Source organism: Chroicocephalus ridibundus, chromosome 1 (assembly GCF_963924245.1).
Source record: "Chroicocephalus ridibundus chromosome 1, bChrRid1.1, whole genome shotgun sequence".
NCBI classification, from domain to species: domain Eukaryota; kingdom Metazoa; phylum Chordata; class Aves; order Charadriiformes; family Laridae; genus Chroicocephalus; species Chroicocephalus ridibundus.
In genome coordinates, this window is record NC_086284.1 from 113,442,992 (window position 1) to 113,470,290 (window position 27,299).

At 41.2% G+C, this 27,299-nt stretch overlaps 1 protein-coding gene across 6 annotated transcripts in view; it reads right to left on the reverse strand.

The window, feature by feature from the left end:
• Positions 1–27,299, reverse strand: part of ROBO1 (roundabout guidance receptor 1) — a 740,954-nt gene that overhangs the window by 292,661 nt on the left and 420,994 nt on the right. The window contains exon 1 of one of the 6 annotated variants that reach the window (XM_063347753.1): positions 22,179–23,058. The exons of the other annotated variants lie outside the window; for them this stretch is intronic. Within the exon in view, the coding sequence (XP_063203823.1) occupies positions 22,179–22,233 (55 nt within the window). The 5' untranslated portion in view covers positions 22,234–23,058. Of the gene's footprint in view, positions 1–22,178; positions 23,059–27,299 lie in introns of those variants that run through there. 6 annotated transcript variants of the gene reach the window in all.

Consider the following 27,299-nt stretch of genomic DNA (forward strand, 5'->3'; position numbering starts at 1 on the left):
CCAGTACTTCCCTTCTGGAAAGAGAAGGAATAGGGGCAACATGGCCTTGTGTTCACACAGCGGACTCAAGCAAGGTAGAGAGATAAGAGGAGAGGGTGTGGATGCAGGGGGACAAGTGTCATTTCCTAAAGAGACTGTAGCTTTACCATAGTGATGTTCCAGTTAGTGTCTCAAATGACAGATGTGGAGGGAAACAAAAGTTCTTGGAAATATGGATGGGAGGGGCAATGAATTGCTTGTCATTATATGTTTAAAATGGCATTTTCTATTCTAATGGAACAGAAAATACATTTTATAAACAACATTTTCCTATCTGAAGCTTCCCAAATTATAACGGGCTGTTTAAATACACAGACGAAAGACTATACAGGGGTTTTTTTTCTAATTATGTATAAACTTCCTTATTTTAATAACACTCTAGGACAACATTTTTTGTTTAAGGATGAATATTGTCTCAGAGAAGACTTTCCCCCCCTCCTCTGGCATGCCTAAACTTGTATTTGTAATGATGGAGACAGGCAGCAGTAGAGGATTAAAGGCCCATCTAAAAGGAGTTCCTGAAAATTGTCAAAATTATTGGCTATTCATGAGAAGGATGAATGTGCTTGGTAAAAAAAAAAAATAAAATCATGACAGGCCAATATTCCTATGTTACGCAAGGATGAATCTATTTCAAACTAAGTAACTAGGTATCCTGAATATAGAATATGGCAGTTTATCTTATTACAAATTCCTTCGCTGGGATAGGTGAAACGATTAACCTGTTCCAGACAACAAAGATTTGGGAAGGAAGAAATAGACCCTTTTACCTTACTTAGGACAATGAATTGTCTTTGAGTTGGGGATTTAATGATCCAGTAAATAATAATTCAGTGCTCCGTAGCTAGAACAGAATTACACCGATGTAGTAAGCAATATAATTACATATTTTCTTTAAGAAACATTCCTTATTATGTAGTAAACTCTACTACTTAAATGTATTAAGAACACTATGTTTATGTTCAGGATACAATAAAATAATTCAGTAGGATTTATTCCCTTTGTACAAAAAGCCTCTGGAGAAAAGACAAGACAATATAAGTGAAGAAAGCTGCCCAAGACACAAGTGTCTGTATTCCAGTATCAGAAAAAAAAAAATCAATGATAAAAAAGCAATATAGAGAAAACTAAGACTTATGACAGACTTAAACTGACAATCAACCAATATCTGTCTGTTAATATACCTGTTCAAAAATACTATAAAATTTCAGATATCTACCCTGAATTTTGTTGGAACTGAAAACTCATGTTCTACTACATTAGTCGTGTTACCTGTTCCCAAATCCAGTTCCCTCTCAATTCTGAGACTTACTGAAATATGAATACACCAAAACCATTTGCCATATGGAGCCTCTGACTTGATTGTTCTAACAAGTATTTAATGATTTTTGCATGATTTTATTTATCAAATTTACACATTTAACTTTGAAGTCTATTCCCATGACAAAGTGTTTTCATTTCCTAGAACGCAAGGAAGGGGAGAAAGAGCTTATCTTTAGAAACTAATATAATCTCTGCTTACAAGGTTTACTCCTTAAGACTGTTTCAAAGTGAAAAAAGTAAGATGGAAAAATCTCAACTATTTTCATTATGTTTTATCACTGTGGTAAGGATATCTTAGTCCAGTGAGAAGAAAAAAGAGTTACTAAAATAATCTAGAGAATTCTTTTCTTCCTGCTGCTTCTAAACTTGAAGATATTTTTTTTTAAATTATGTTGAGAAAATGTGTAATGCTCTAGACTTCAAACACAAATATTATACTAAAAGCTATATGATTAATACTAACACATTTCAAGCAGGTGTGACACTTCCTGTACAATTCCAAAGTAATAAGGTAGTAACAAAACCAGATACATAAAAAAAACCCCAATAATTTTTGTTGTTAGTAATAGTTCTGCCTATTCTAAACCTAACATCATGTTAGCACTCCTAACGTGGACAAACAAATCCAAGTCATATGCCCAACTGCTCCTTGAAGTAACTGAACCTTATCGCAGGAAGAATACTTACAACATTCTAACAATCAAATGTCAGTAGATTTCCATATAATCTTCCCTGCTGATGTGTATTAAGTGAATATTCAACACTTCTCAATAATCTATGGTAGGAGATAGATACAGCGAGGACAGATAAACAATTCTATTAATTTATTTATTTTTACACTAAGGAGCCACAGATTCCAACGTACATACATACACACAAAGCCAAACGGAACTAGTGCTTCATTGTTAAAGGATATATAAAATATTTATGCCTAACACAACATTCCTTCAACTGTGAGACTAAAACCACTTCCTTATGATGGCAAGATAATATTGCATACACTCTGTAATTTTCCCTTCATGTTGTTGAATGCAGTCTTATTCCAAGACCACACCCAAAAAGGTAAAATATGATTTCAAAAGCCAATATGTAGTTATTTTAATAAATCTTGTTCTTTAGAAGCTCTATCAATTTTCTTCATGCTAGAAATATTGCCTTAAAAAACAAATACAGCTGGAGTAGCATCTACTTTTTATTGAATGCATATAATTAAAGCTGGCCAATGTATCAACAGCCTCACACATTAGGCTAAGGCATTAATTAGCTCAACTGCTGAATACTTCCCAGACTGTTGCTTCTGATGGCTGGTTGCTGTGATCCTCTTCTGTGGCTTTCATGGAGTTCTAATTAGTGATTTCTTAATTCCGTTTAACAAAAAAACAAACAAACACACACACACAACAGCCCCCCTACCCCCCCAAAAAAAACAAGCACAGCCACAAAAAAAACCCAACGCAAAACCAACCTGAATCTTATGTTAAGACTTTGCTGTGGTGGCCATTTACACTAGGTCAAACCAAAAGAGCCCATAAAAGCATCTTTATTCAGTCAATGTGAAATAAAAGTGAAGAAAAATCCTGCTTGCTTAATCTTTCTGGATTCCAGCTAATTAAAATGTACGAAATCCTTACATTACAGACCTGCTGATATCCTGCACATTAACACACTAACAAGAAGTGGCAAATACATGAACTGAATGGCTGTTGAAATGCACAGTTTCCACAAAAAAACTATTTAAAGATTTTTGATCCCCTAGTCAGGTTCCAATTCGTAAAGAAATTCCAAATTTACTTTTCATGTTTTTCACAGAATTTTGGCTCACTCACTTAATATTTTTAAGTCTATATGTTTACAAGACAGATATTTTAATCTCTGGAACTGAGCCATATCCATGAAAACTGAGAAGCTTTACATGCGATCTTTCAGCCCGCGCGCACACCTTCTTACACTTCTCACAACCAAACTGTGGAAACATCGTTTCCTTTAGTTTAATTCACGCCCAGGTACAAATAGGCCTCTACTATTCTGACTTGGTCTGTAATGACACAGAAAACAAAGTTTAGGAGGAAAGAGTCCTGCCTGACACCGGCCCTGAAATCGGCCACTAGCCCTCAGGACTGCCAAGTCATTTCACCAGGTACAAATATTAGCAAAATCGCAGTATTAATATTGACAATATTTAAGCTAACTTCTTAAATAGAAATGACTTCTGATCCTACTTTATCCCCAAAGGTATTACTTCATATTTAAAAAAAATGAAACAAACAACAAAACTCAGTATATAACTTAAGAGAAAAATAATAATTTCTTATACTACAATATATGTAAAGGCATAATTTTGCTTAACAGTTGTCAGGGAACTATGCACGTTCCAAAACATACCAGATACATTATATAATATCTGACTTTAGAAAAATCCATATGTATTTTAGAGACATACCTTAACATGTTCAAAGAAAAGTTAACTCAAGCTGTAATTAAAATAAATCCCTACGAGCAGGGTAGGGCAAGCAAGATGTCTGGATAGACTGTTCAAAAAAAAAAAAAGAAAAAAGAAAAAAGACAGAAAAAAGAAAAAACTAAGCAAAGCATTAGATGACAGAGCAACCACACAATCAACCAAGTCAAACCAAGACATTTTCTGTTGCAATCTCCCACAACACTATCCATGCTGAGGAACCGCTGGGGAAGTCCTGTGCACAAGGCCTGTTTCTGAATAATTTGCGGAGATCACATGTCGCTGAGGACCTACAAGTCTCTAACCCTCCATCTCCATCACCTACTGCCACGCTCGCCGTGTTAAACGCTGCTTCTCAAGCTGCTGACATACAAGTGCCTTCAAATCCCCGCTGACCTGTAACTAAAAAATGACTTCCTACTCCACAGGCACACACCTCAGGACAGACTTTCGGACCACTCCTGCTGTCCAGCTGATGTCTAGAAGGCAAGAGAATTCCCATCCCGTGAAGGTGATGCCAAACAAAATAGGTACCTGTGCTGGGGTACACGTGCTCATCACAAAAAAAAAAAGTGCTAGAGACCCAACTTATCTCTGTTTGCAACCCTTGGGAATCGCAGAGGAAAAACCATGCTTAGGTTACCCTAAATGCAAAACCACATACGATCGTCAGTTTTCTTACATATACAAAGCACATTACGGATCTGTTAAAAAAAATAAAATATTGAGGCATCTTTCTTTGTATTTGGCTATGTCTTTCTTTACATCCCCTGAAGTCACACAGCTAGCGGGTGAAACGCCTGACAATTCACAGATTCTCTTATGACTCCGAGCTACAAAGGGCAACTACTCTTACACAGTGAACCGGGACACAACCATGCCTTCCGCCTATCAACCATTCACAGAAAAAAACCAGCCCACCGTGATCATACTTGATACCATTTGGAAATATCCAGAACACATTCCAGGCTAAATGCTCCATTTGACGTTACTGCGGATGGGGGAAAGGAGCAAAGCTCCACATACTCTTGGTCTGATACATGGGGTAGCATTCTGCATACAGTAATTCTTTTGCTTATTGCAAGTCTTCCCTGATAATGCGTTTATGAATGTTTATAAAGTAAAGCATTGCCTTATTCCTGGAGCTATTTGATCACAAAAACAGGAAATACACATTAAAGAGTAAACATTTTACATGGCTGCACCTGGTGTAAATGGAGAGTAATCGGTATGCAAAGCACCTCCTGTAAGAAACTTCAATCCATCTTCTTGCAGGAGGAACCAAAGTACTGGGTAGTAAAAAGCTGCAATTGAAACTGAACAAAATAAATTTCTCCAGTCCTGCAAACACTTAGAACAATATTAAATCTAGGTAACCAAATCATCCCATCAGTTGGAAGGGTCTAGTCTTCATGTCTCTAGGTAGTGTTGAATTGTTACGGGCAACAACAAAACCAGAAGAGCCAGCTGGCATTTTCTTTCCTCATTTACTGCACACTCTTCCAATAAATACATATGTAGTATGCTATAGAAATATATTTTTTTTCTCTTATTTGCACATCTTTTTTAAGTAGTGCACAGTCCTCTCTGAGGACTTACAGACAGCATTACTTGATACCATTAGATTAGGAAACTCTAATGGCTTAGTCACTGATACAGTTTTTGAAGTCACCAGCTTTGTCATCCAGCTTGCTAAAAGGGCCACAATTTTCATTTGACCTGTAAGGCTACTATTTTTTGAACAACAGACAATTTTAAGTGTTACCAGTCTTGCAATCCTCTGTAACATGTATTTGCATCTATAGGGACCAGGCTGATCCAAGTCTGTCTTTGGTAAAGTAGTTTTGAACGGAGAGAGCATGCATCCTCAGGAGCCTCACCAAAGGTATAACTAATCTGTATCATGTTCTTTCTGCTATGTAAGAGTGTCAGGTAAACAGCAACTATAACACAGTACAGCAAGCTGTTTCAGGGCAAAATACAGCGTTTATTTCATTTTCACTAAACAAATCAGAAACTCCGGGATACGTGATGCCTCCATTCTGTGAACGGGGCAAGGCAAGCACTAGCAGTCTCCACTAAAAGCCATCTTCAGCCTCCTCCACCTAGAAGCTGCTAATTATGTCAGTCATGCTGAATGATGACTGGCAGTTTTGTGATCTAACCTATTCTTCAACCGAGCTCAGATCACCCACTCATTTTATTAGTAAAGAGAGATCTGGAATGAGAAGCTGAAGTACCTATTATCCCTTTATTTCCAAAACAGCAACAGTTTACAAACTTTTCATTTGTGAATAAAACTCTACTTGCAATAAACACAATCAAGACATAGGAACGTTAACTTCTGCCTCAGAAGAGAGGGAGAAGAAAACAAATACAAAACCCCAAACTGATTTGAACTTCTCTTGTGGGATAAGCACTTGCCTTTGAGTTCGCCAGTTGCTCATCTACTTGGGCAGATTCTCAAGTGAAGTCAATTAACACCGGCTCATTGACTTCACTAGAACTACACTCATTTACAACAGTTAAAGCTAACGTACATTAAAGCAGCATTTCACACTAAGGAAGAGCTGCCTAAAGCCCGCTGGAGCCAAGAACTGCAGCATGGTTCTTCCGCGCAGTTAATCGTTAATGCTGAACGCCAGCCTTCCTCTTCTCCGAGGGCCTTGCAGCCTTCCTTACGCTGCAGTGATAAAAAAGTGAGGGCTTATACAACCAGTAATTTCTAACTGGCCAGCTCGCAGCTGGAGGATGGCTAGACAGAGCGTGTGAAAGGCTGAGCAATTGCCCTTGAAACTTCTGGGAGGGAGTGGTGCCTGTGCTTGCCAAACTAAGTTACAGAACTCCCTTTTTTCAATTGAATTCTTCTAGGTTTTGCCAGCCATCCTTCTTTTAACAGTCAGAGGCGTGTTCCGTCTGGAGCTGGTGGTTCCTTCTGACTGGCGATGTATTGTAATGAAAGGGGGCTCGACACAAAAAGAGTCAGAGATGAGGCAGGGAGAAAGAAAGAAAATTTGTGTAATTCAGAAGGGCGAACTGTTAGGAAACCTCCACACCCTTGAATTTCTTTTCTACCATGCGTAAATGTAGGTCTGAATACATAATCCAAACCACTAATGAAGGGGAAAAAAAAAAAAAAAAAAACACAACTAAACCCCACAACCACTGGAACTAAATAAAGATTTAATATACCTGGGGAGATATACAGGACCATTCAAGACTGCAAGAAGGATAAGCACATGAGCTCTGCAGCAAAAGAAAATAATATTCAATAGACATAACTAGAAATAAAAGTTCTAAGTAGTCTCATTTTGAACTGGAGGCAAAAGCAAATAATTGCGTACCTGCAGATTTTAAAGAATAGTCTCTGGGAAAGTTACAGAGATGTTATTGTACAAAGTGTGTCACCACAGAATCACTCAGTATTAATGGGCATCCCCAAGCAAGCGTAAATAGAGGTCTGTACTTCTCACTTTTCCCCATTCACTGGTTAAATGAGGATATAGAGGCTGCACTCAAATTTTGATATCAAATGAGCGCACCTTTGTGGTTTGTTTTTGTTTGGGTTTTTTGGTTGTTTTTTCATTTTTTGTTTTGGTTTTTTTTTGTTTGTTTGGGGTTTTTGGGTTTTGTTTTGTTTTTAAATTAGCTTAACCTTGTTAAATCAGTTCTTATACTTACCAGGGCATGACATTGTTTACATAAGACTAAGTGCAAAACCCTGACCTCTGTATTTCCATCATGACCTCAGAGAATAGAACCCACTCACCCTACCCCAGTTCTTACAACTTTAATTACGTTCAACAAGGCTGCTGTGCTTTAAAGGTATCATTTACCGAGACCAAAAGCTGTTTATTTATATTCCCATTAATCACTTCTATTATGTTTTATTCCATTTATACGCACTGGCTTTTTCAATCAGAGTTGCTATCAGACTGGATCACTTTTTCAGACACAGCTGAGCAGCTTCTTACACTAGTAAATAGCCCTATAAAAATCCACACCATTTAGCTTTTATCTGATGTAAATGGAATCGATCACAGAAATTCCAAACTTCTGTACAGTTCTGAAAGCTTCCAAATTGCTTTGCTCTTTAAGAAATCTCGGGGGGCGGGGGGCCACACACAGACAGGGGACAAGGACAGGTCCTACCTGTCTCATTACTTACAATTCTAACATCATGAATCAGGCTGATATCTTCAAAAGAAATTCCAGCCTTTCTGTATAATCCACCTGTCACTCAGAAAACACCCATTCTCTTCCCACATACTGACGAACTTAAATTTTGGGGAATACGGTAAATCACAGAACTGAGTAAAAAGCTAAGTTACCAATGCAACTTTAGAACTATCTAGAAGAAAAGCTTAAACACACTAAGAGAGTTTTATGAGGGTTTTATCTCAACAGGTTCTTCAAATTATTTAATGGCATATGAGGAAATCTACAAAAATACATTAATGTGAAAAGTTAAGCTATAATAGTTTAAAGCCATTATCATTTAGTTTATCATTATCACTAAGTTTAAAGCCATTATCCTTTCGCTTTACATTTAGAAGATGAACAGCCTAAATAAAAGTTGTATTAGATTCAGTTTATTTAATGGGACTTCTAAATTGAAATAAGAAGTATGTAGTTTGAACTTTATGGCAAACTGCACAATCTTCACATTTTCTTTTCTGTACTACACGAGCTACTTGCTCACTAGACATAAATGGGTAGAAAACAAGAGTTTCTTTGTTTGCGTACATTAACTTAAAGCTGTAAAACTCATTCAGCCAAACTTTCACCTTTAAACCTTAACCTGACTTGTAACAACATTTGTAGCCTCTAAAATTACACTGCATGCACCCAGACAGAGTTAATCACCCTTCACTTTTGATGCGTAGAATAATGATCTACTACTTAAACTTGAGCCCTTAAAAGCCTGAAGAAAAATAGGTATGTATCTGCATCTTAAATCAGTAGCGAAATACCAAAACCTTACCTAGCATTGCCCAGTTGAAAAGGAAAACAAAACAAGACATACAACTTGTAGCTCATGAAAGTTGAAAATAAGTGTATTTAAAATCTCCTCAGAGATGAAATTCATGCTTCCCAGCACATGCTATTGATCAGGCACCTGATACTTTTAGGAAAAAAGACTAGTCACAGAGGAAAGTCTGGCTTTGTTTTTTCTGTAATTTAAAACTTTGGGGGGTAAAAAAAAAATGAGATTAAGTAGAGATTTGGAAAAACCTTGTTCTAAAAGCTGATGAGCTTGTTATCATTTTAAATGTCTGACACCATTCTTTCTTTAAACAAGTGATCCGTGCTTAACATTTTGTTTATCATATATTATGGCTCCCTTCAGATATTGTGCTAGTAGGAACCAGACTGTATCCATTTTTGAACCTGAGCAACAGCAATAGTTGAGTATTTTTACTATCTAAAAAAAATAATCATAACTATGAAAAACAAACTCTTAGATTTATGTATTATACTTCTCTCACAATCCCGTCTCAATGCCACAGAAAATAAAAGGATATTATACAGTACAGGAAAATTCAAAGCCACAAACAAACAAAATCAAGCAAAGAAGATAAAAATGTGAAGCTAAATCAAAACCAGTTTGGGTGTTGAGGAAGCAGGGGAATGACTGACTGCTACAAGACAGACACCAACAGCACCAACACAACATGCAATAATTCCAGCCTTGCAATCAATGACAAAAGCAGATTTGAAATTGCGGAATTTCATTAGCCTTGAAGCTTTCCTCACTTTAAGTTTAGAAGTGACATTATTAATAATCTCTTTTTTCCCCACTATTAAGCTTTTCTATGTAATATCACATAGTGGAAAAGCGACACACAACTTGAGCCTTTGCAATACAAAGTAAAAATTGAAATCAGTGGTTAGACTTCCTTTGACTTTAAGGGGCTGAGGATTCATCCAGGTTTTGATTTTCTTCCTCAGGCCAAAAGGAATGAGTTGCTGTTTCTCCTTCGTTTATGCTAATAAAGAACAGGGAGCTATTTTTATTTTCTCTTTATTACTGCTTTTAAAAAAAATGAATCCTCATTTTAAAACAAGTTTTAACAAGTACTTTACAGTCTGCACACATAATGCATTGGGTGGAGTAAAAGCCCTCAGAAACACAGTGCACAGAGCCAATAATGGACTTGTCGCCAACACCCTGTGATTTCATGACTGCTAGAACAAAAACAAATGCCACGTTCAGTTCATTGCAAAGAAAAGGATTCATTAACTTGATGTGGCTTTTTACTTGACCTGTGTAAGGTGAGTAAAATAAAATTTCATTTTATGAGATTCAAAATCACCAGCTGCAAGCCTGCAGGAATTGTGATGAAATGACCAAGTTAAATGACTAACTCTGTTTAATTCTAATTGTTACTGGACTGTAGGTCACCGTGAATTTTTAGAGGTGAGGTTGTTGCTTTCCTTCCTGCAATAAGGTAATAGGCAAACAAAATGTGAAGGTCTTTCTGTAAATTGATGGAAAATAAAAGTAAATTCCTGTCAAATACAGAAATATCAATCCTGAAGGCATGATAATCTGAGTGCAGACAGTAAGCCGATGTTTTTTGAATAATAACAACTGACTTCACTGACATTTAAATAATGATCCCCCCCCCCAAAAAAAAAAAAATCACAGTTATCAGTCAAAAATCAAATGGCTACAGTATCAATAATTCCTTCAGTCAGAGAAAAAAAATTAAAAAAAACTCCAAGAGCTGCCTGTATAAATAACTTTCTCTTCTTCTGGTCACAACATTAAGGCACTGGGTCAACCTAAATCTGCCAAACTTCTTAGCTTGGCTGTCCCAGCAAAGGCAGGGAAAAAAAAAAATCCCAACCTGATATGGAGTCTGGAGGGGGTGAGTGGGAGGGAATTAAAGTCTCATTCCACATTATGGTAATGGCTACCACATAAATGTATGACTGGGAAAGCAGCAATCATTTACCTTTAAAAAGTTTTACTTCCTTGCTTTCTGCTGGACACACGACATACACCCCTACCCGCCTGCCCCCCGCCTTGAAAAAAAAAAAAAAAAAACAAAAAACAACACAAACCCACTAAAATTAAAGAAAACCAAGACAGACATTAAACAAGTGGGAAAACTGGCAATCCAGAAGCCAAAAATGTTGCAAGCAGAGATTTTTCAGCAATGCAGTCTAGGGAACCTCAGCCCCTAGCTGGTAGAGATTAAAGCTGAATTCTATTTTAGTAATTGCAGCGATAAGCCCCAGAGGGATAATATCTTATTCTAGAAGGGCCTAGCTTCCTTTTATTTTCTACCCCTATGAATTTGCTGCAGAAAGGTCAAACATTTTAAGCAATAGCATCATAAATGATGCCACTGTTTGCTTCTTTTTATAGTTCTAAAAACATTAACACTTGAACACACACTTCACTGGTTTCTCTATTCCCTCCACTAAAAACTTGGAAGTAAACAGAAGTGTATTTATATCAGTACTACAATCCTCCTACGGAATGACAGCCTTGGAACATTTCGAACATTATTCCTGATATAATACCAAGCTACATTACCATTCAGTTCAGTAACTGCCAGAATCATGCTCGAGAAAACTTAAAATAAGTACTCTGTATGTCTCTAATCTTATTCATTTTATATGTTACAATATTTTGCTTTCCCTACAGGCAACACAGATGAACACTCATGAGCAAAAGAGAAAACAGAAATAATGATTTTCTGGAGTTCTCTAAGAAGCAAAGTACTCACCAGCAGCAAAATTCCATCCTGCACACTCCCTTACATCTCAAAGCTCTGATTGTTGCACACATTTTAAAAGTCACAAAATGTTCGCCAGAACAATTGTTCAAAAGTTAATTTCTTAGTTTATAAACTTAACAGCAGCACTTAGCAGATTTTTCCTTGTATCAAAAGGTAGGGAAGAGTTTCTTCCACCTTCTGTATTCAAGAGGTAAACAGCAGCAATGATTCCTTCTTTCTGTTTTGCATCTAGTTTTAAGTTATTCCTTTTAATTTTTAAGGACTGTATAACCTAAGTAATAGGTCTCATTAATCACTGCTGAATGATTTAACCCAGCCATTCAGTTCCAGATGCCTCTCAGTGCTAGCGATATGCTAATTCCTTCTGAGCTTTACCTCCTTTTGCAGTTGAAACCATAATTTTCCACGTTGGTGGAGACAGGATTTTACTCCTTTCGTGGGGCCTCCTGCCAATCACTTTTATGCCTGAGCCCTGGCACAGTGCAAGTTCCACTCCAGTCAACTTTTCGTTAAACTTTTTTGTTACACACATCCTTTCTCCTACATTCTGCTGCTACAGCATCATAGTCCCAAACTCTATTCTCTCCAGTGACAACTCCTAGTTTGGGCAGCAAAAAGTAAAATAATTTGTTACTACCCTTAACTTGTTTTCTTTTCTCCTTGTTTCCTCACACTACTTTCTTTTAATTTTTTTTCCCCCTTTATCACCTCCTACCATTAAACACTTTGATTGTGAAGTATCTGTCAGCTGCTGCACCTAGGGCATCAGCTATATTCCAAAACCAGAAAGTTGCACTGAAAGAGTTGTGTTGTGAGTGGGAGGTGAGGGGGGAAACACTCAGAATTTTCAAATCCCACTTCTGAACCTGCCTAGCATCCGAGAGATCTCCCACCACAAAGTTAGAGCAAGCGCCGCGTTTAATACCAGGTGCCAAGAGGTTTTGATAGAAGAAAAAGATGAAAAGGAGTACTGACATTGCTGAACATTTGATCCAAAAATCTGTATTTTATAACCCTGTATTATGCATTCACCACATAAATACAGCCATAACTTATTTTTGGATTTGGGGGCTGCTATCCTTATCTTGGGCTTACATGCCTGGGCTTACTTGGCCTAGAGGAGATGTGTAGGTTGAAAAGTCTGATTTTGAACAATGTTAGTAACATGTGTTACAAAAGTGACAAGCCGTGAAGATTCTAAAAGAATACATACTCACACACATTTTTTGATTGGCTTCTCACCCTACACAGAGCTATAGATGCAAATTCAAAGGTATACAGCTTTTTTCAGTTACTTGGCTCTTAAAGAAACGTTCACCACACTCTCAATTTTCAGATGGGCTAAGTACCCACTGCAACCTATAAACAGTCGCAACTGAGAAGTCAAACACTTTATAGAATTTAATTCAAACACTAGGATCAAGAGTTTCAAAAGGCACTACTGATCTTAAGTGGCTCCAAATTTCGGCTATAGGTTCCCAACTTCAACAACTCACAAAGTCCTGGATTACAAAAATCTTGATGTCTAGTGTTTACTGAAAATCAAGCCACTCTTCAAAGCATGTCCATCTGGTCGCTATCAAAACCCCATTTCTTTTCCCCTTTACCTACTTCCAAAACAAAGGGAAGTTCATCCCGTGCACATCTTTAGGCCTACATTATATCCTTGGCCATATATTACATCCGAATTTTGAAGATGAGAAACTGTTAATGTCCATTATGCTCCTGTAGAAGCAAGTAGTAAAATTAAAGTCTTCTATACATGAATTTAAAACCATGAACTGCTTTATATGTCTCATCTTCAATGTAAAGGCAGTTAAGCAATTAGATAAGAGGCAATATAACTAACCCAGAATGCAAAATAAATACCTTGCCTTGGGATATGCAAATTTCAGAACATACAAAAATGCTAGCCAAGCAAGTTTTAATGCAATGCTAACATGAAGCAGTTTAAGGGTACTAAAGAAAACACAATTCTGATTTATGTACAGGACAGTTAAAGGAGCAGGAGACAAAGACTACAACACTGAGTAACATCAAAAGTATACTGACTATACAGCTCTCTCACATGGCTGTCACGGATGACTTCAGATTTCATTGGTTGGAAACCAACCCTCGCTATATCCTGCACTACATGACTGATTAGATAGGTTGTTCCAAAATTCAGCTTATCCAACTGCTAATTCACTATGCAAGATAAAGAAATAAAATGTTAAGATTTTAAATCCAGAGCTCAGTACGGGCTTGTCAGCTTTATAGATCATTAATCTACAGTAAGGGATGTTTGTATTATTTTAATCATTCCCCATATTAACATTAGACTTAAGGTAATGCAACATCATATTGAGCAAATACTTGCCAACAGAAAAGGACAGCTTGAATAATTTTGCATATCTGACTATGCATTTCTTCAAAGAAAGTATATGTGTTTCAGGACTGCAGCAGTCCAGAAAGCATGCTTGTTTTCTGATTAAAAAAAATATTCATAGCATTTCAATATTATATTCAACTAGCCATTTTAGTCTAAGCTGAATTTATAGTAAGTTATATTTAAACCACATGCTTAATTTATTTAACTTACAGCGATTTACTTAAATGTAAATAAATATAAACATTTGACATAGTACTGAAAGCCCTAAGCCCCTCTAACAGTGTGTCCTGGTTTCAGTTGGGATAGAGTTAATTTTCTTCATAGTAGCTGCTGTGCTTTGGATTTAGTATGAGAATAATGTTGATAACAAATATTGTTTCAGTTGTTGCCAAGTAATGCTTATATTAAGTCAAGGACTTTTTCGGCCTCCCATAGAAGCTGAGAAGGAGCACAGACAGGACGAGCTGGCCAAAGGCGTATTCCATACCATAGAGGTGATGCTCAGTACATAAATGGGGCCAGGAATCCGTCATAGCTGCTTGGTATGAGCTAGGACACCGATCAGCAGGTGGTGAGAGCAATTACATTGCCTCACTTTATTTTGTATATTCTTTTTACCATTATTATTATTTTCTCTTCCGTTGTGCTATTAAGCTGTCTTTATCTCAACCCACAAGTGTTTTTCCCTCCTTATTCTCCCCCTTCTCCCTACCCTACTCAGGAAAGTGAGCGAGCAGCTGGCGGCTCTAGTTGCTGGATGGGGTTAAACCACGACAGAGCGTAAAGTCTGGTGGGAGAAAACAAGAGATGCGTGGGAATACATTGTGGAATCTACCTCTACCACCAGCCAGCAAACCCATAGAGGTATTCTCCTCCTGTTTAGATACAGAATCCAATTGTTTGTTATGGAATTTCTTTGAAAGACGAGTAAGAGAGAAATCTTCAGTAACGTATTTACTATTTTGTGAAAATATATATGCTAATACAAGCATTCTATATATGTCAGCATTCTAAGATACTCAAGACGTCTTTACAAAAAAACTGATGTTTTTACACACTAGCTGTATAAAGTTTATCTTTAATAAAAAAAAAAAAAACAAACACAAACCCAAACCCTTAAGATAAAACCCAAATATGTTCAAAATGAGGTTGAAGACAACATAAAAACATGCTATTGCTGTTATCAAAATCCATGTATTGAGCATCTACACCAGAGGACAAAGTGCACACCCAAGTTACGCTATCAGGGCCTTTACTTCTGCAGCAACACATCGGCCTGATTTCACCAAAAGCTAGATGGAAAAGTGCTCAAGTTCTGTTCTTTGGATAATGGCACCGAAAGCAACCATGAGTAAGCTTGAGAACCTGAAATGCAGTTTTCACAAAGATGTAAAGCTGCTTTTCACACTTTTAAACACATGCGGATCCTTTATTTAGATCTATGAGCGCATTCTCTGCTGATTAACAGTAGATCCTCCTTCCTAATTTTCCAAGTTTCTGTTTCTGGAAAACACAATCAACATCACTTCCTCCTAAAAAAAGTGAAGGCAAAAGGTTTTCTATTCCCCTAATCAGCACAGAGTAAAAGCACCTTAAGGATGTACCATTCAATAAACTGTTCTGTCCTCAGCAAAGGAGAAACGACTTCTCTGTTCTCACCCGTGACCACAGCATTCTGCATCTTCCCCTTAGCTGCAGCTTCTCAGACTACAAGTAGGCTCTAAATTAAAAGACTGGCCTGCCACCATTCACAAACCATATTATTGTCAATTTATCTATTTTGTTTTAATCAGTCATACAGAGACATACACATACATATTGGTCAGAGACTTCCGTGAACTTCAGAACAAGAGAGGCATGGAAAATACCTACAAATATTATAGCAGCCTTCCAGTACCTAAAGGGGGCCTACAGGAGAGATGGGGAGGGACTCTTTATCAGGGAGTGGAGCAATAGGACAAGGGGTAATGGTTTTAAACTGAAAGAGGGGAAATTTAGATTAGATATTAGGAAGAAATTCTTTACTCTGAGGGTGGTGAGGCACTGGAACAGGTTGCCCAGACAAGTTGTGGATGGTCCATCCCTGGAGGTGTTCAAGGCCAGGCTGGATGGGGCTTTGAGCAGCCTGGTCTAGTGGGAGGTGTCCCTGCCCAGGGCAGGGGGGTTGGAACTAGATGGTCTTTAAGGTCCTTTCTAACCCAAACCATTCTGTGATCAGTCTCTGAGAACCCTACAATAGTTGTCAATATTTGACAGTGTTTAACCTCATTAGCTGTTCATATACTCCTTCACTTTCCCACTAAATATAGGTCCCTCACTTTATTTTCAAAAGACATGTAAAGAAATAAAATATACTTTCCTTAAGCCTCTATTCATTGTTTTATTGAAGTGTAGGACATTTCGCCTACTACTTATACCTGAAATGGATACTCCAGGAAAGTCAAATGAGAATAAATACTTGCCTACCTCTCCCTCTGGCTAACTTTGTGGTGTTGCTTTAACACCAACTAAACATACACATTCGTAGTCCAAGAGGCCTACCCTCATACCTCTTAACAAACGTTCCAGAACCATATCTTATCATTTTTGTGGGTAAATCCAGGTAAAGGCACAATTTTTCTAATTATATCATTTATCAACTAAGAAATTCTGGCATCCAGAATTAAATTCACCACCACCTTATTTCAAAAAAAAGGTTGCCATCATCTTTAGGGAAAGGTAACTTCCAGTACCTGGCCTAAGTTTTGCAGTATCCTGATTATTAACTTAGCTCTTTAAAAAAAAGAAAACCCCAAAAATGTACTACAACAACAGTATAACAGAACTCTGCGCATCTGAGTGAAAACTGAAGTCATTATCCACTTCCCAGCTGCTCCTCGTTTTCACCTGTTGAGATTTTCTATGGCACCAAGTCTCAACTGCACGAGTTCAACGCAACTGGCTGCCATCTATGGCCCTTGTCTGCAGACCAAAATATTTGTTCTCCTAAGACATTTTCTTTCTTCACATACAATGCCCTTCTACCCACACCAGTTTAGCTCTGATTTAAGGCTGATGCAATAATCGGACAAGACGCACCAGCACATGTGTGAAACATACTATTATAGTCAAACAGTGGTATTAGGACCTATGTAGTAATCCTAAAGCGGGGATGAAGAGAAGGTACAAACTCATAAATTATCTGCCTTTAAAAGCACCTCTAACTTTCAAGGTATTTACAAAGAGGATTTCTTTGAAGCTCTACTCTCACCTTCTTGGTCAAGCTTCTAGTCACTGACAGGGAAATACTCTTATTTCCCCTGTTTACAGAATTTATTGGACTTAAAATACACCTCAATCACTACTTCAGTTATTTCACTATTTACTTTACAATTTTATGAAGAGGCATTCAGGTGAAAAGTTAAGGAAGGTTATCGCCACCGAATGAGATTATATAGCAGAATACACAAATAAAATGTGTCAAGACCTCAGCATATAAAATTCCTAAGTGCCCTCTAGTTTGCTTGGAAAGAGCAAGGTTCCTACTAACTTGACCGCAAAATAACCTCAAAATATTACAACTGAAAACAGCTCATTCCTAGCCATTCAAGTACACGAAACTCCCCGACAAATGTGCAACAATAACTTACACATTGACAATGCTGATCTTCACTATGAAAGAGAAATATTTTGAAGAAGAATCTAAATCAGCTACTGCAACACCAAGCCAAGCGACCGTTATACACGCAACACATTTAATAATGACAAAAATAATAAATTGTAGAAGCTGAGCAAGTGACTGGACTTGCTAGCCCCAGCATATTATTAAATTAATTAGACGAAGCAATCCCCTAATGAGACATAATATTACACTTGTTTAGGATTGTGAAACAAAACTCTTCCAGTTATGTCGGAAAATTAAGTGCCAAACCAAAACCGGTATCCCCTTGAGAGCAAGGGGATAGGTTCTCAGATTCTTAAGTACAGCAGTAGATTTCGCCATCTTGAATGTCTAAATATTTTCACTCTTTACTTCTTACGAAAACAAAATCAGTTTTGATCCCCAGTTGGACCTCTTTGGCCATCATTTCCAAAACGGTTCATATTAAAATATAATTTGGCACAGATATCACATATTAATATCTGACATTAAACAAAGTTGTTATCTAGTCGTCACTAGTTTCTGGTAATATTTGTAATGGTCCACCTATCTTTGTAGATCCAATCAGAACCTTTACCCTCTAGACGCTGAGCAGGAGATCAGGAGTATCCTTCACATAAATTCACATTTTCTAATGAAAATCTTATGAACAGTACACAATAATCCTCCAAAGTTCAGTACCCTGAACTTTACAGATGATCCCTGCTCATGAAAATACCGTGTTGCTTCAGGACAATGCTATGGGACTACCTGACACAGAAGCCAGAAAACATTTGAGAACCAACACCAATTGCAGTGAGCAAAGAAGTCAGCTTGAATGCTCTTCTGTTTTACACAGGTATCCAAATTTATTGCTAAACTATATGAGAAAGTGTTTCTTTCTAGTCTAAAGGTAGCAAAAAACACACTGTGCAAATTAAAAAAGAATTTGATCTACACAGATACTATCAGTACTCACAAGGATAACTGGGTTTGAATCAGTCAAAAACTTGGATACTTTGATAATTTCTACTTTGTGATGGAATAGTCTCCATTTCATAGCATGTTGTTATTTCTTTTCTAGTCTGAAGTCCTCAAACACAATGCAAGCATGACCAGCTTCTTCAACTGTAAGTAGCTGACTCAGATCTTTCTTAAATGTTCTTAAAGTAAAGTTACTTAGAACAGCACACAATGCATTAGGGGTAGGTGAAAAACACCTGGGGTTTATGCTTTCTTGGGTGACTTATTTACTTCACTGATCATGCACTTAGGCGCTCATAATCCTTTGAATTTCCTGTGTAATATTTTTTAAGTCTCTCTTATTACTATTAGACAGCAAACATGGAAAAAGAGCAGAAACTTTTCCTGAAATACTCTAATACCACTACATGAAGGGAAACTTCCCTCTAAGTAGAAACTTAAGAAACAAACAAACAAAAAACGTATCGAAGAAATTGCTGATTTATTTACTCCAACAGACAGGCTAGCCAACTGGAAAGTACTTCAGGGATATTACACGGGCACCCCTTAAACTATTAACCATCAGAAGATAATTCTCCCATGAAGGGATACAAGAGACAATTTTGCCCTCCGCTGGCTAGAACTATCACTGGAAACCATGCCTCCCTTGCTGCTGTCAGAGCTGCCTGTTTCATACAGCATGAAAAGCCCTCCTGAGCTACCAATCCCATGTGAAGTACAGTAATTAGTACAGGATATCACGGACAGGAGAGGCCGAAAACATGTTGAGCAGGTGGGAATCAGCTATGCAATGAAATGCCTCGTAGAAATGTAAAGATTTCTGTGGAGGGAGCAGAAAAATCAAACTAACATATTTAACCTTGAGAATTGCTAGAGCAGCGAACACACATGTGGGAAACCAGAGCCTTGACACTGTTATTCCCAACAAAAGCACTCAGTATCTCCAGATAACTGAAAGCTTTTCTTTTCCAAACGTATTAATTCGATGATGCTGTTTCTTGATGGGTGGAGAGATTAAAATTCTATGGATTATGAAGGAAAGAGTGCCTCAAAATGGAAAAAAGGGGCAGAATGCAGGTAAATATTGAAGAAAACAAGGATACCAGAGAAGTACCCCTTAAAGCAATTTTTATGCAAAGAAGAACCAAAATTACACTGGGAGAACAGGGGGGGAAAGCTGCTGTATTCCAATGTTCAAAACTATTCAAATTTAAATTCATTCAACATTTATTAACCACAGGCTTAGATGAAAGAAGGTACTTCAGAGGATTGCATAGAGGCAACACCAGGGTAAAAATTAGGGTTTTTAAAATCTAAGTGGTTTACCAATTACTGTTTTCACAAACACTAACCCACTTACCTTTCTATTACTAAGATTTTCTTCCTCACCATCCCCCAGTTATTTCCCACCTCTCAGTAGGAGTTTCTAACTTCCCATTTAGAGCATGGCCACACAAACCGTTGATTTAGTACTGGGTGTAAGCGAGGGAAGTGAAACCCTTCAGTGGAAAAGGGAGGAAAGGATCAATCAACTTGCAAGCAGATCAGCTGTCAGTAGAACTCAAAGGATTTCAGTGTGGAAATTGCTGTAGATGACTCCTGTCCTTCCTTCTGCACTGCAGCCATCTGCCCTCAAACTTCATCCTGCCAAAGGTTTCTGGCATCTCCATTGTTCTGGACACAAGACCCACTATTTGACCACACTCTAGCTGAAGGGGAAGAGAAACCACTCTGGTGTCGAAACAAAGTTATTCTCTGGTAGTTGTTTCTATCTTTGTTACTGATACTGTTACTGTCTCTACTTTGTTATCTGTTGCTTGTAAAGCAAAATTAAAAACCTCCATAAAAATTCATGTCTTTTTTTTTTCCTGTCCAACAACTCAGCTGGAATCAGTATTATTAAAGAGAACATCCCCATCCTGAGGAAAAAAGAACAGAAAGAAAAAAACTAAAACCCCTTACATCCATCTTACAATCAGCATGAAAGATTTACAAAGAGCAAATTGGTGAAAAGGCTCTTCCTTATTCGAATTGTTTCTTCCATTAGATAAAGAATGCAGCACAAAGAAAAGCAAATTAAAGATGGCATGACTGACACGGTCAAAAGTGAACAGGGTTAGAGTTACTCTCTTTTGAAAGAGATGCAAAGCTTTCCACATTCAAAGCCACAAGAAGCAAACCTAATACCTAACAGCAAAAAGGTAATAGCTAAATTTATGATATAATCTAGAAACAGACATAAGTTATTGCATTTGGTGACATAATTAAGACTTAAAGCTTCAGGCTGTGTACTTAAGTCTTTCAAAAACTTCATTCATTCATTTACTGACCAGGTGTCTCATGCTACCATAACTTTAATGACTCAAAGGGGTCCTCAGCAAACTTATAAAAATCAATTAGGGTAGAAGAGTTAGCGCCCAAGCTAACCCGAACTATAACACGAGATTTTACTGAATTTACTCGTAGCTTGATGCATGACAAAAGGCGTTGTGGAGACCGGGAAGGAATACTGCGGGCAGACTGATCCGGCCTCCTAAGACCAACAGGAAGCTTACGCAGAAACAACCACCAAAACCCCAACCAAGCACCTTCACGACCACCCCGGCCCCCACTTAAACCCCCCTCGGGGGGTGCGGGCTGCCAGGGGCCGGCCACCGCCGAGCGCCGGGACGCGCAGCCGCTCCGAAGTCAGGGTCCCCCCCCTGCCCTTCACCGCACCCCCCGGGCCCACGGGCCGTTTGATAAGGCAAAACCTGCTGTCCGCAACACCCTCTGTTAGTACGACCCGACCCTTAATTCTACAGGCACGACAAGGCGCCCCGACACGCGTAAGCCCCGCGCAAGCGGCGACTAATGACCACCGATTCCCCACCCTTATCTCCTCGCCCATCTTCCCCGCTCCCGTTTATCGCGCTGGCGCTCCACTTCACACACGTGGGTAGACTCTAACCGCCGAGGTGAAGCAAAACCTGTCCCCAAGTGTCCCCCCTCCTCCCCCACCCCGCCATCCCCCCGGCCGCCGCGCTCCCCACGCGGGACGGGCGCGCGGGGTGAACCCCTTCACGCGTGGGCCCGCGGCCCGGGGCTGCCCCCCCGCGGCCCCGGCGGTTAGGGTGGGGGGGGACGACGACACGGGGACTGGCCGTTAACGGACCGCCCGGGGGAAGGGTGCGCGGTACCCGCAGGGAGCCCCGGCCGAGCGGAAGGCACAGCCCACCCCCCGCGGGAGGAAGGACGGGGTCACTTCCCGCCGCCCCCTCGCCGCCGGGGCTCGTTGCCCGCCGCGGTTACGCCGAACGACCCCCAGGAGCCCGCCGCCACTGCTGACGGCGGGGGAAGGGGGGCGCCGCGGCCGTCCGCGGCCCTAGGGCCGCAGCCGGCGCCGCGCACCGCCCCGCACCCAGCCCCGGGCAGCCCCTGCCCCACGGAGGGGCCGCGGCCGGCGGCAGCTCCCCACGCCGCGCCCGGGGCAAACACGGTCTGGGCGCCCGCCCGGCGGAATCAAGGATGGGGGACGGGAGGCGGGAGAGGCCGGCTACAGCATCACCCCCCACACCCCCAGCCAAACCGGGGCGGGAGGGCGGCCAGCGCCGCGGCCCCGCGCCTGAGTCGCCTACGCGCGGTGGTTACCTGAGGTGAGACATATGAATCCGAAGAGGTAAAAGTGAGCAAACTCCGCGATCATTGTCCTCGGGTGGCGCCTGCAAGCAGTCTCATGCCAGAAGAGCGGGGGGGGAAGAAACGAGGAGCCCCCAGTTGTAATTCCACAGAAGCTTAACGTCGGCGAGGTTGCCTAATCCCGCCGGACTCCCGGGGCGATTCCCCCGCGGGGAGGGCGCTGTCAGATCGGCCGGGCTCCAGCAGCGCGCCAGCTCCGGCCGGCCTCCGCTCACCCGGTCCGGGCTTTCCCAAGCAGCGCCTTGACACTTCCCAGGACCATCCAAAGCGACAGGAGAAAACAAAAGATCCTCGAGTTCCCGCAGCCCAGGTCCGCCGCCTCCCGATCACAAGTTGCTGCTCCGGCCCGAGACTTTTGCTTTGGGTGCCGGGGGACGAGCCAGTAACGGGAAAGCAGCCGGCGACGGGGACGGACGGGCCACCGACCGCCCCGGGCGAAGGCGAGAGGCGGGCAGGGCAGCGCTCTCCGCGGAGGTGCCCCGCCAAGTCACTGGGCTGCCGGGGCGGGCGAGCGGCGGGCAGAGCGCGGCGGTGGCGGAGCGGCGGCAGCCCCCGCTCCCATCACGGGGGAAGGAGGCGGGCGCGTCGGGGGCCGCGGCGGAGCCCGGCCGCAGTCAGGCGGGGCGGCGGGCAGGGGAGCCCCGGCGGCAGCCCCTCGCCCTGCCCAGCATCGCCGCCGCCCCCCTTACACGCGGGAGTCCCGGACTCGCCCCCTCCCCAGCGCCGGAGGAGGGCACAGGAGGGGCGAAGGAAGAAAGAGAGAAAGAAAGGAGAGGGAGAGAGGGCGAGCAAAACTTCCCCGGGCCAACGCCCCCAGCCAGCCAGTCAGCCACCCACCCCACCCGCCCGCCCTCGGTGCAGCGGGAGGAGGAGGAGAAGGAGGAGCGGCTCCTCGCCTTCCCCCGCCGCCGGGGCAGGGGTGCACCAGTCAGGCGGGGCCGAGCCCGCCGCGCCTGAACTTTCTGGTGTCACGTCGAGCCGCTGGCGGCCGCCGTGGGTTTCCCCTTCCTTCCCTCTCCCGGCCGCCGCCGCCTCCCCGCGCTGCTGCTGCTGCCGCCGCCGCGGCAGGTCTGGTGCCGCCTCAGGACACCTTAAAGGAGCCGCACCTACACGGCCCCCGCACGCCCGGCCCGGCCCGGCCCGGCCCGGCGGATCCCGCCCGCCCCGCTCCGCCCTGCGCGGAGCCGGCGCCGCCTCCCGCCTCTTCCCCACGCCGAAGGTAACGCGCGGGCCGGCTGCCTGCCCCGACCGTGCCCTGGGTGCGAGCAGAGCTTCCCGCCGCACCGGTCTGAGGCCGGGTAAATGGCAAGAGACCCCGGTCTGAGCCGGGGGTAGCATCAGTCACAGGAAAAGTGCAGCACCCTCCTCCGAAAACAACTAAACCAACGGGGAAAAAAAACAGCTGGGGGGTCCGGCATCCCCGGCCCCAAGTGGAAAATCATCGCCTGACGCGTGTTGAGGCCTCCCTAGAGGTTACTGACCCCTCGGCTCACCCTCACCGGGCGGTTCCCGGCCACTTGCCACCGGCTTGCCACCATGGGCCCGGGGCTGGCAGGGCCGCAGCCCGCCCTTCCCCGCACAGCGTGCCCAGTTGTTTGCCCTTCCTCTGCTATAGCCAACAATGGCACTCGCCGGAGGCACCGCGGGCAGGCACAGCATCTCCTGGCGATCCTGGTGGAGCGAGGAGACCGGTGTTTGCTGGGTGATCCCAAGTCCCTGCAGCCTGGCCGTGCTCCAGGGATGGACCAAACCTCTGAGACAAGGGTCCTCAAATCCTCGCTCCTGCGGCTGGACGCAGGGACAATTACTATGCAGAGGGACACGAGTAACAACGTGGTACAACTCCACGCAGTCGTGTTAGCTGTGTCCCCTGCCAGGAGAGGCAGCGGTGGGGCAAGAAAGCTCTAACACTGCAGGTGAAAAGGGAAGGTGGACTCGGAAGAAAGACTGCTGCCCAGTAAGTGAGACACAGAGCAGCGCTACCACCTCACAGCAACGCTCTCACTATTCCTAGGTTTGATCCATTAAGTTATGAGCATTGAATGAGAGGTAAAAAAGAAATTTCGCTTCCAAGAAGCACATTGAATATATTAACCTCATTGCAAGCAAGCCTTTTCTTGAAGCAGGATAATAAAACGACAGAGAAAGAACCTTTCGTTTACTTGCTGTCACAGGATTTACATGCGCCCCCCTTTTTATCAGCCAAAGAGGTTTGGATGCTCTCAGCCACCATCAATCCAACCGCGCTCCTGCTGGCATGCCACCACGTTTTCCCCATTTTGCCTCCCTCAGGGCGGCGCATGGCAAACCGACTAAAAGTCCAACAGCAGCAAAGTCCTGTGGGCTGCACTGGACCTATCTTAGTCCACTTCTATGCAACATCTGCAAAGACAAATTTTCAATAATGTAAAGCAAAACTGGTTTACATCATTGTAAAAGAAAGTTCCTGGTTTGTAAGAGACTATATCAGCAGCGGCCAAACTGGCAAGATTTTCCACTAAAACTGACGAGAATAGACCAAGCATGAGAACAATCAAAAGTCAGAAGAATAAGCTAGTGTCTTAACACTAATCAAACATTAATTTTCAGAGAGAAAAAGGAATTAGTGTCCTACTTCGAACACATTTAGAAAACAAGCATAACTATGGCATCGGTAACAGTGAATACTTTTGGATACGAGCAGATTTCTTCAAGCTGCACCTGGCCAACCATTTCTCTTTCTACTCAGCCAGAACTTAGGCCATCGTTGTGCACTTTATGAAAGAAAAATGTATTAGCTCCTCCAGAATTACAACACACCATGAAAACAGTGAAGAGGTCCTAGATAATATTGAGCCCTAGTGCAAACTTTGAGATTTCAATAATTAGGTTTGGGGTTGTTCTGTTTTAATTAAGTAAACAGGAGTCACATGCAGGGCTGAAAATGAGCCTCCAGACTTCATTTATTTCACCTCCCTGTTCTGAGATAGGGTCAAATATAAGTAGACTCCTGCCAGCAAGTATTTTTTAAGCCCATTACTATACATTTCTAATGACTGGGATTTCATATCCTCCTTAGGTAACCTGTTCCTTTTTTTTTTTTTTTTTAATGCCTAGACTAAATGGTCTCCTGGAAGGAAAGAAAACACACCACCACCAGTGATAGCATTTTGAAGGCATGTTTTTTACTCCTTCTGTAGTATCAATACTTGACAGACTCACTTACATTGTACTGAATTACGTATTTTAATTGATTGCTTCTGTTAAGAAAGCAAAACCACAAATCTACAAGTAGGTCACTCTATGGGGAATAAATGGGTTTTTATATTCTGTGAATGTACATGCACACGTATATTTTATGTATTTATTTACTTGTAAAGTGTCATTTTTATGTATCACTTTTTATACGAAGCTGTCAATATTCCCTGTAATCTTTAATTGTAAAAACATTTTTAATGCGTTTCTGTGATATATGTATTATCTGGCAACATAAATTAATCCATTTGCTTTGTAACTGGCAACAAGTATATACGATGTGGAGAGAAAGTAATGCGTCTAGCTAATTCCCAGAATGTTCTCTCTACTCAAGATAAATCTGTTTCCCATACATTAGTGAAATAGCAGGTTTCTAGATTCACGTACTCTTTTGCTTAGGTCATTCAAAAAAAAAAGGGCCAGTAAAATTTTATGCTTTGTTGAACCCTTACGTATGCTGGATGTTAATTTTCTAATTTTGCATTTCAAATACAGAGATATCCTAAGTACAGCAGTGGATTAAAGCTCTGAATCGTGAATGACCTTACTATATGATCATGAGGTGGGCGTAAGTAAAACGGGTTAAAGCTTTTGTGCCACAGTTACCCCATCTTTACCAGGCATCTAAGACTGTTTCTACCACTATAAAGAAATCTTTATCCTTTGAGAAGTATAAATTCATTCCACTTTAGGTACCTATTGTGAAACTACACTAGAGCATCAAAGAGTTGTTCAGTTTGTACTCTCAGATACTTCATAACATAATGTTTAGCTGTCAGTGTTTTCTTACTTCAGAAAAATTACTGGGAGTGGATATATACTGCTCTAATTATCTTTTTTAAAATTCATTTAGATTGTAATAATATATAACAGCTGCACGGCTGAGTGAATCTCTTCAAATTGTAAGCCTACAGAAATTCATCAGAGTATCTTCTAAGTAATTGACATCACCTTTAATTCTGCAGATGTTGTTACAAAATGTGTGCTAGTCAAGCATCCTTATTTTCCTTGATACTGAGACATATATACATATATATGAGACACACATCTATATGTCAGGAAATGCTTCTAGGAAAAGAAATATGGCTTTAACCTCCTCAAATCTAGGGAGCAATATTTCTACATGTATTAAAATGCAGATGAGCTTGCTGTGTTAATTCTGGAATATGTGCAATATGAATGCCTGAAAAATAATCAGATAAGATAAAGTAAATTTGGTGGCACCTGAAAAGGAGAAGGCAAAAATGTCATAACACTATATTCCCCTCTAAATTACATCAATGGATAATTTTGACTCCCAAAAAGCATAGGAAAAAAAAAGCTAATTTCCAGTGACATAAAGTGCTGGTTTTAGGTGAATTTTAAAACTGCAGAAAATAAAGTAATATATGAATTTGATTGTACAATAAAATACATCTACCGCATTCATCAAAGTGAAATATTACCTCTAATTCCCAGCATTTATCTTTTTATTTAAATTTCATACAATACCGAATGCACAACAGTCGAAGGACTGAATTTTGAATTGGGTATTTATCTTCTTATAAATTTCATTTCCCCTCTCCCCCAGCCTTGCCATTTTTCAGACATATACAAAAAAGTAATTTTTGAGAGAATAGGGCCTACTCCTATGCACAAAATTACACTCGCTGCCTATGTTTGAGGCACAGGACTCCACTTGGGAAGCCTCCAAGAAAAAGAAAAGGTTCTACAGAACTGATAGTTGTGATGCAGCAGATGGCACTCTTCCCTCGAAGTGACTGAAATCAGTGCTGCCTCTGATACAAGGGACAATGTGCTTTTAGAGATTATTTGGTTCACGTTAGCCAGAAGAACCTG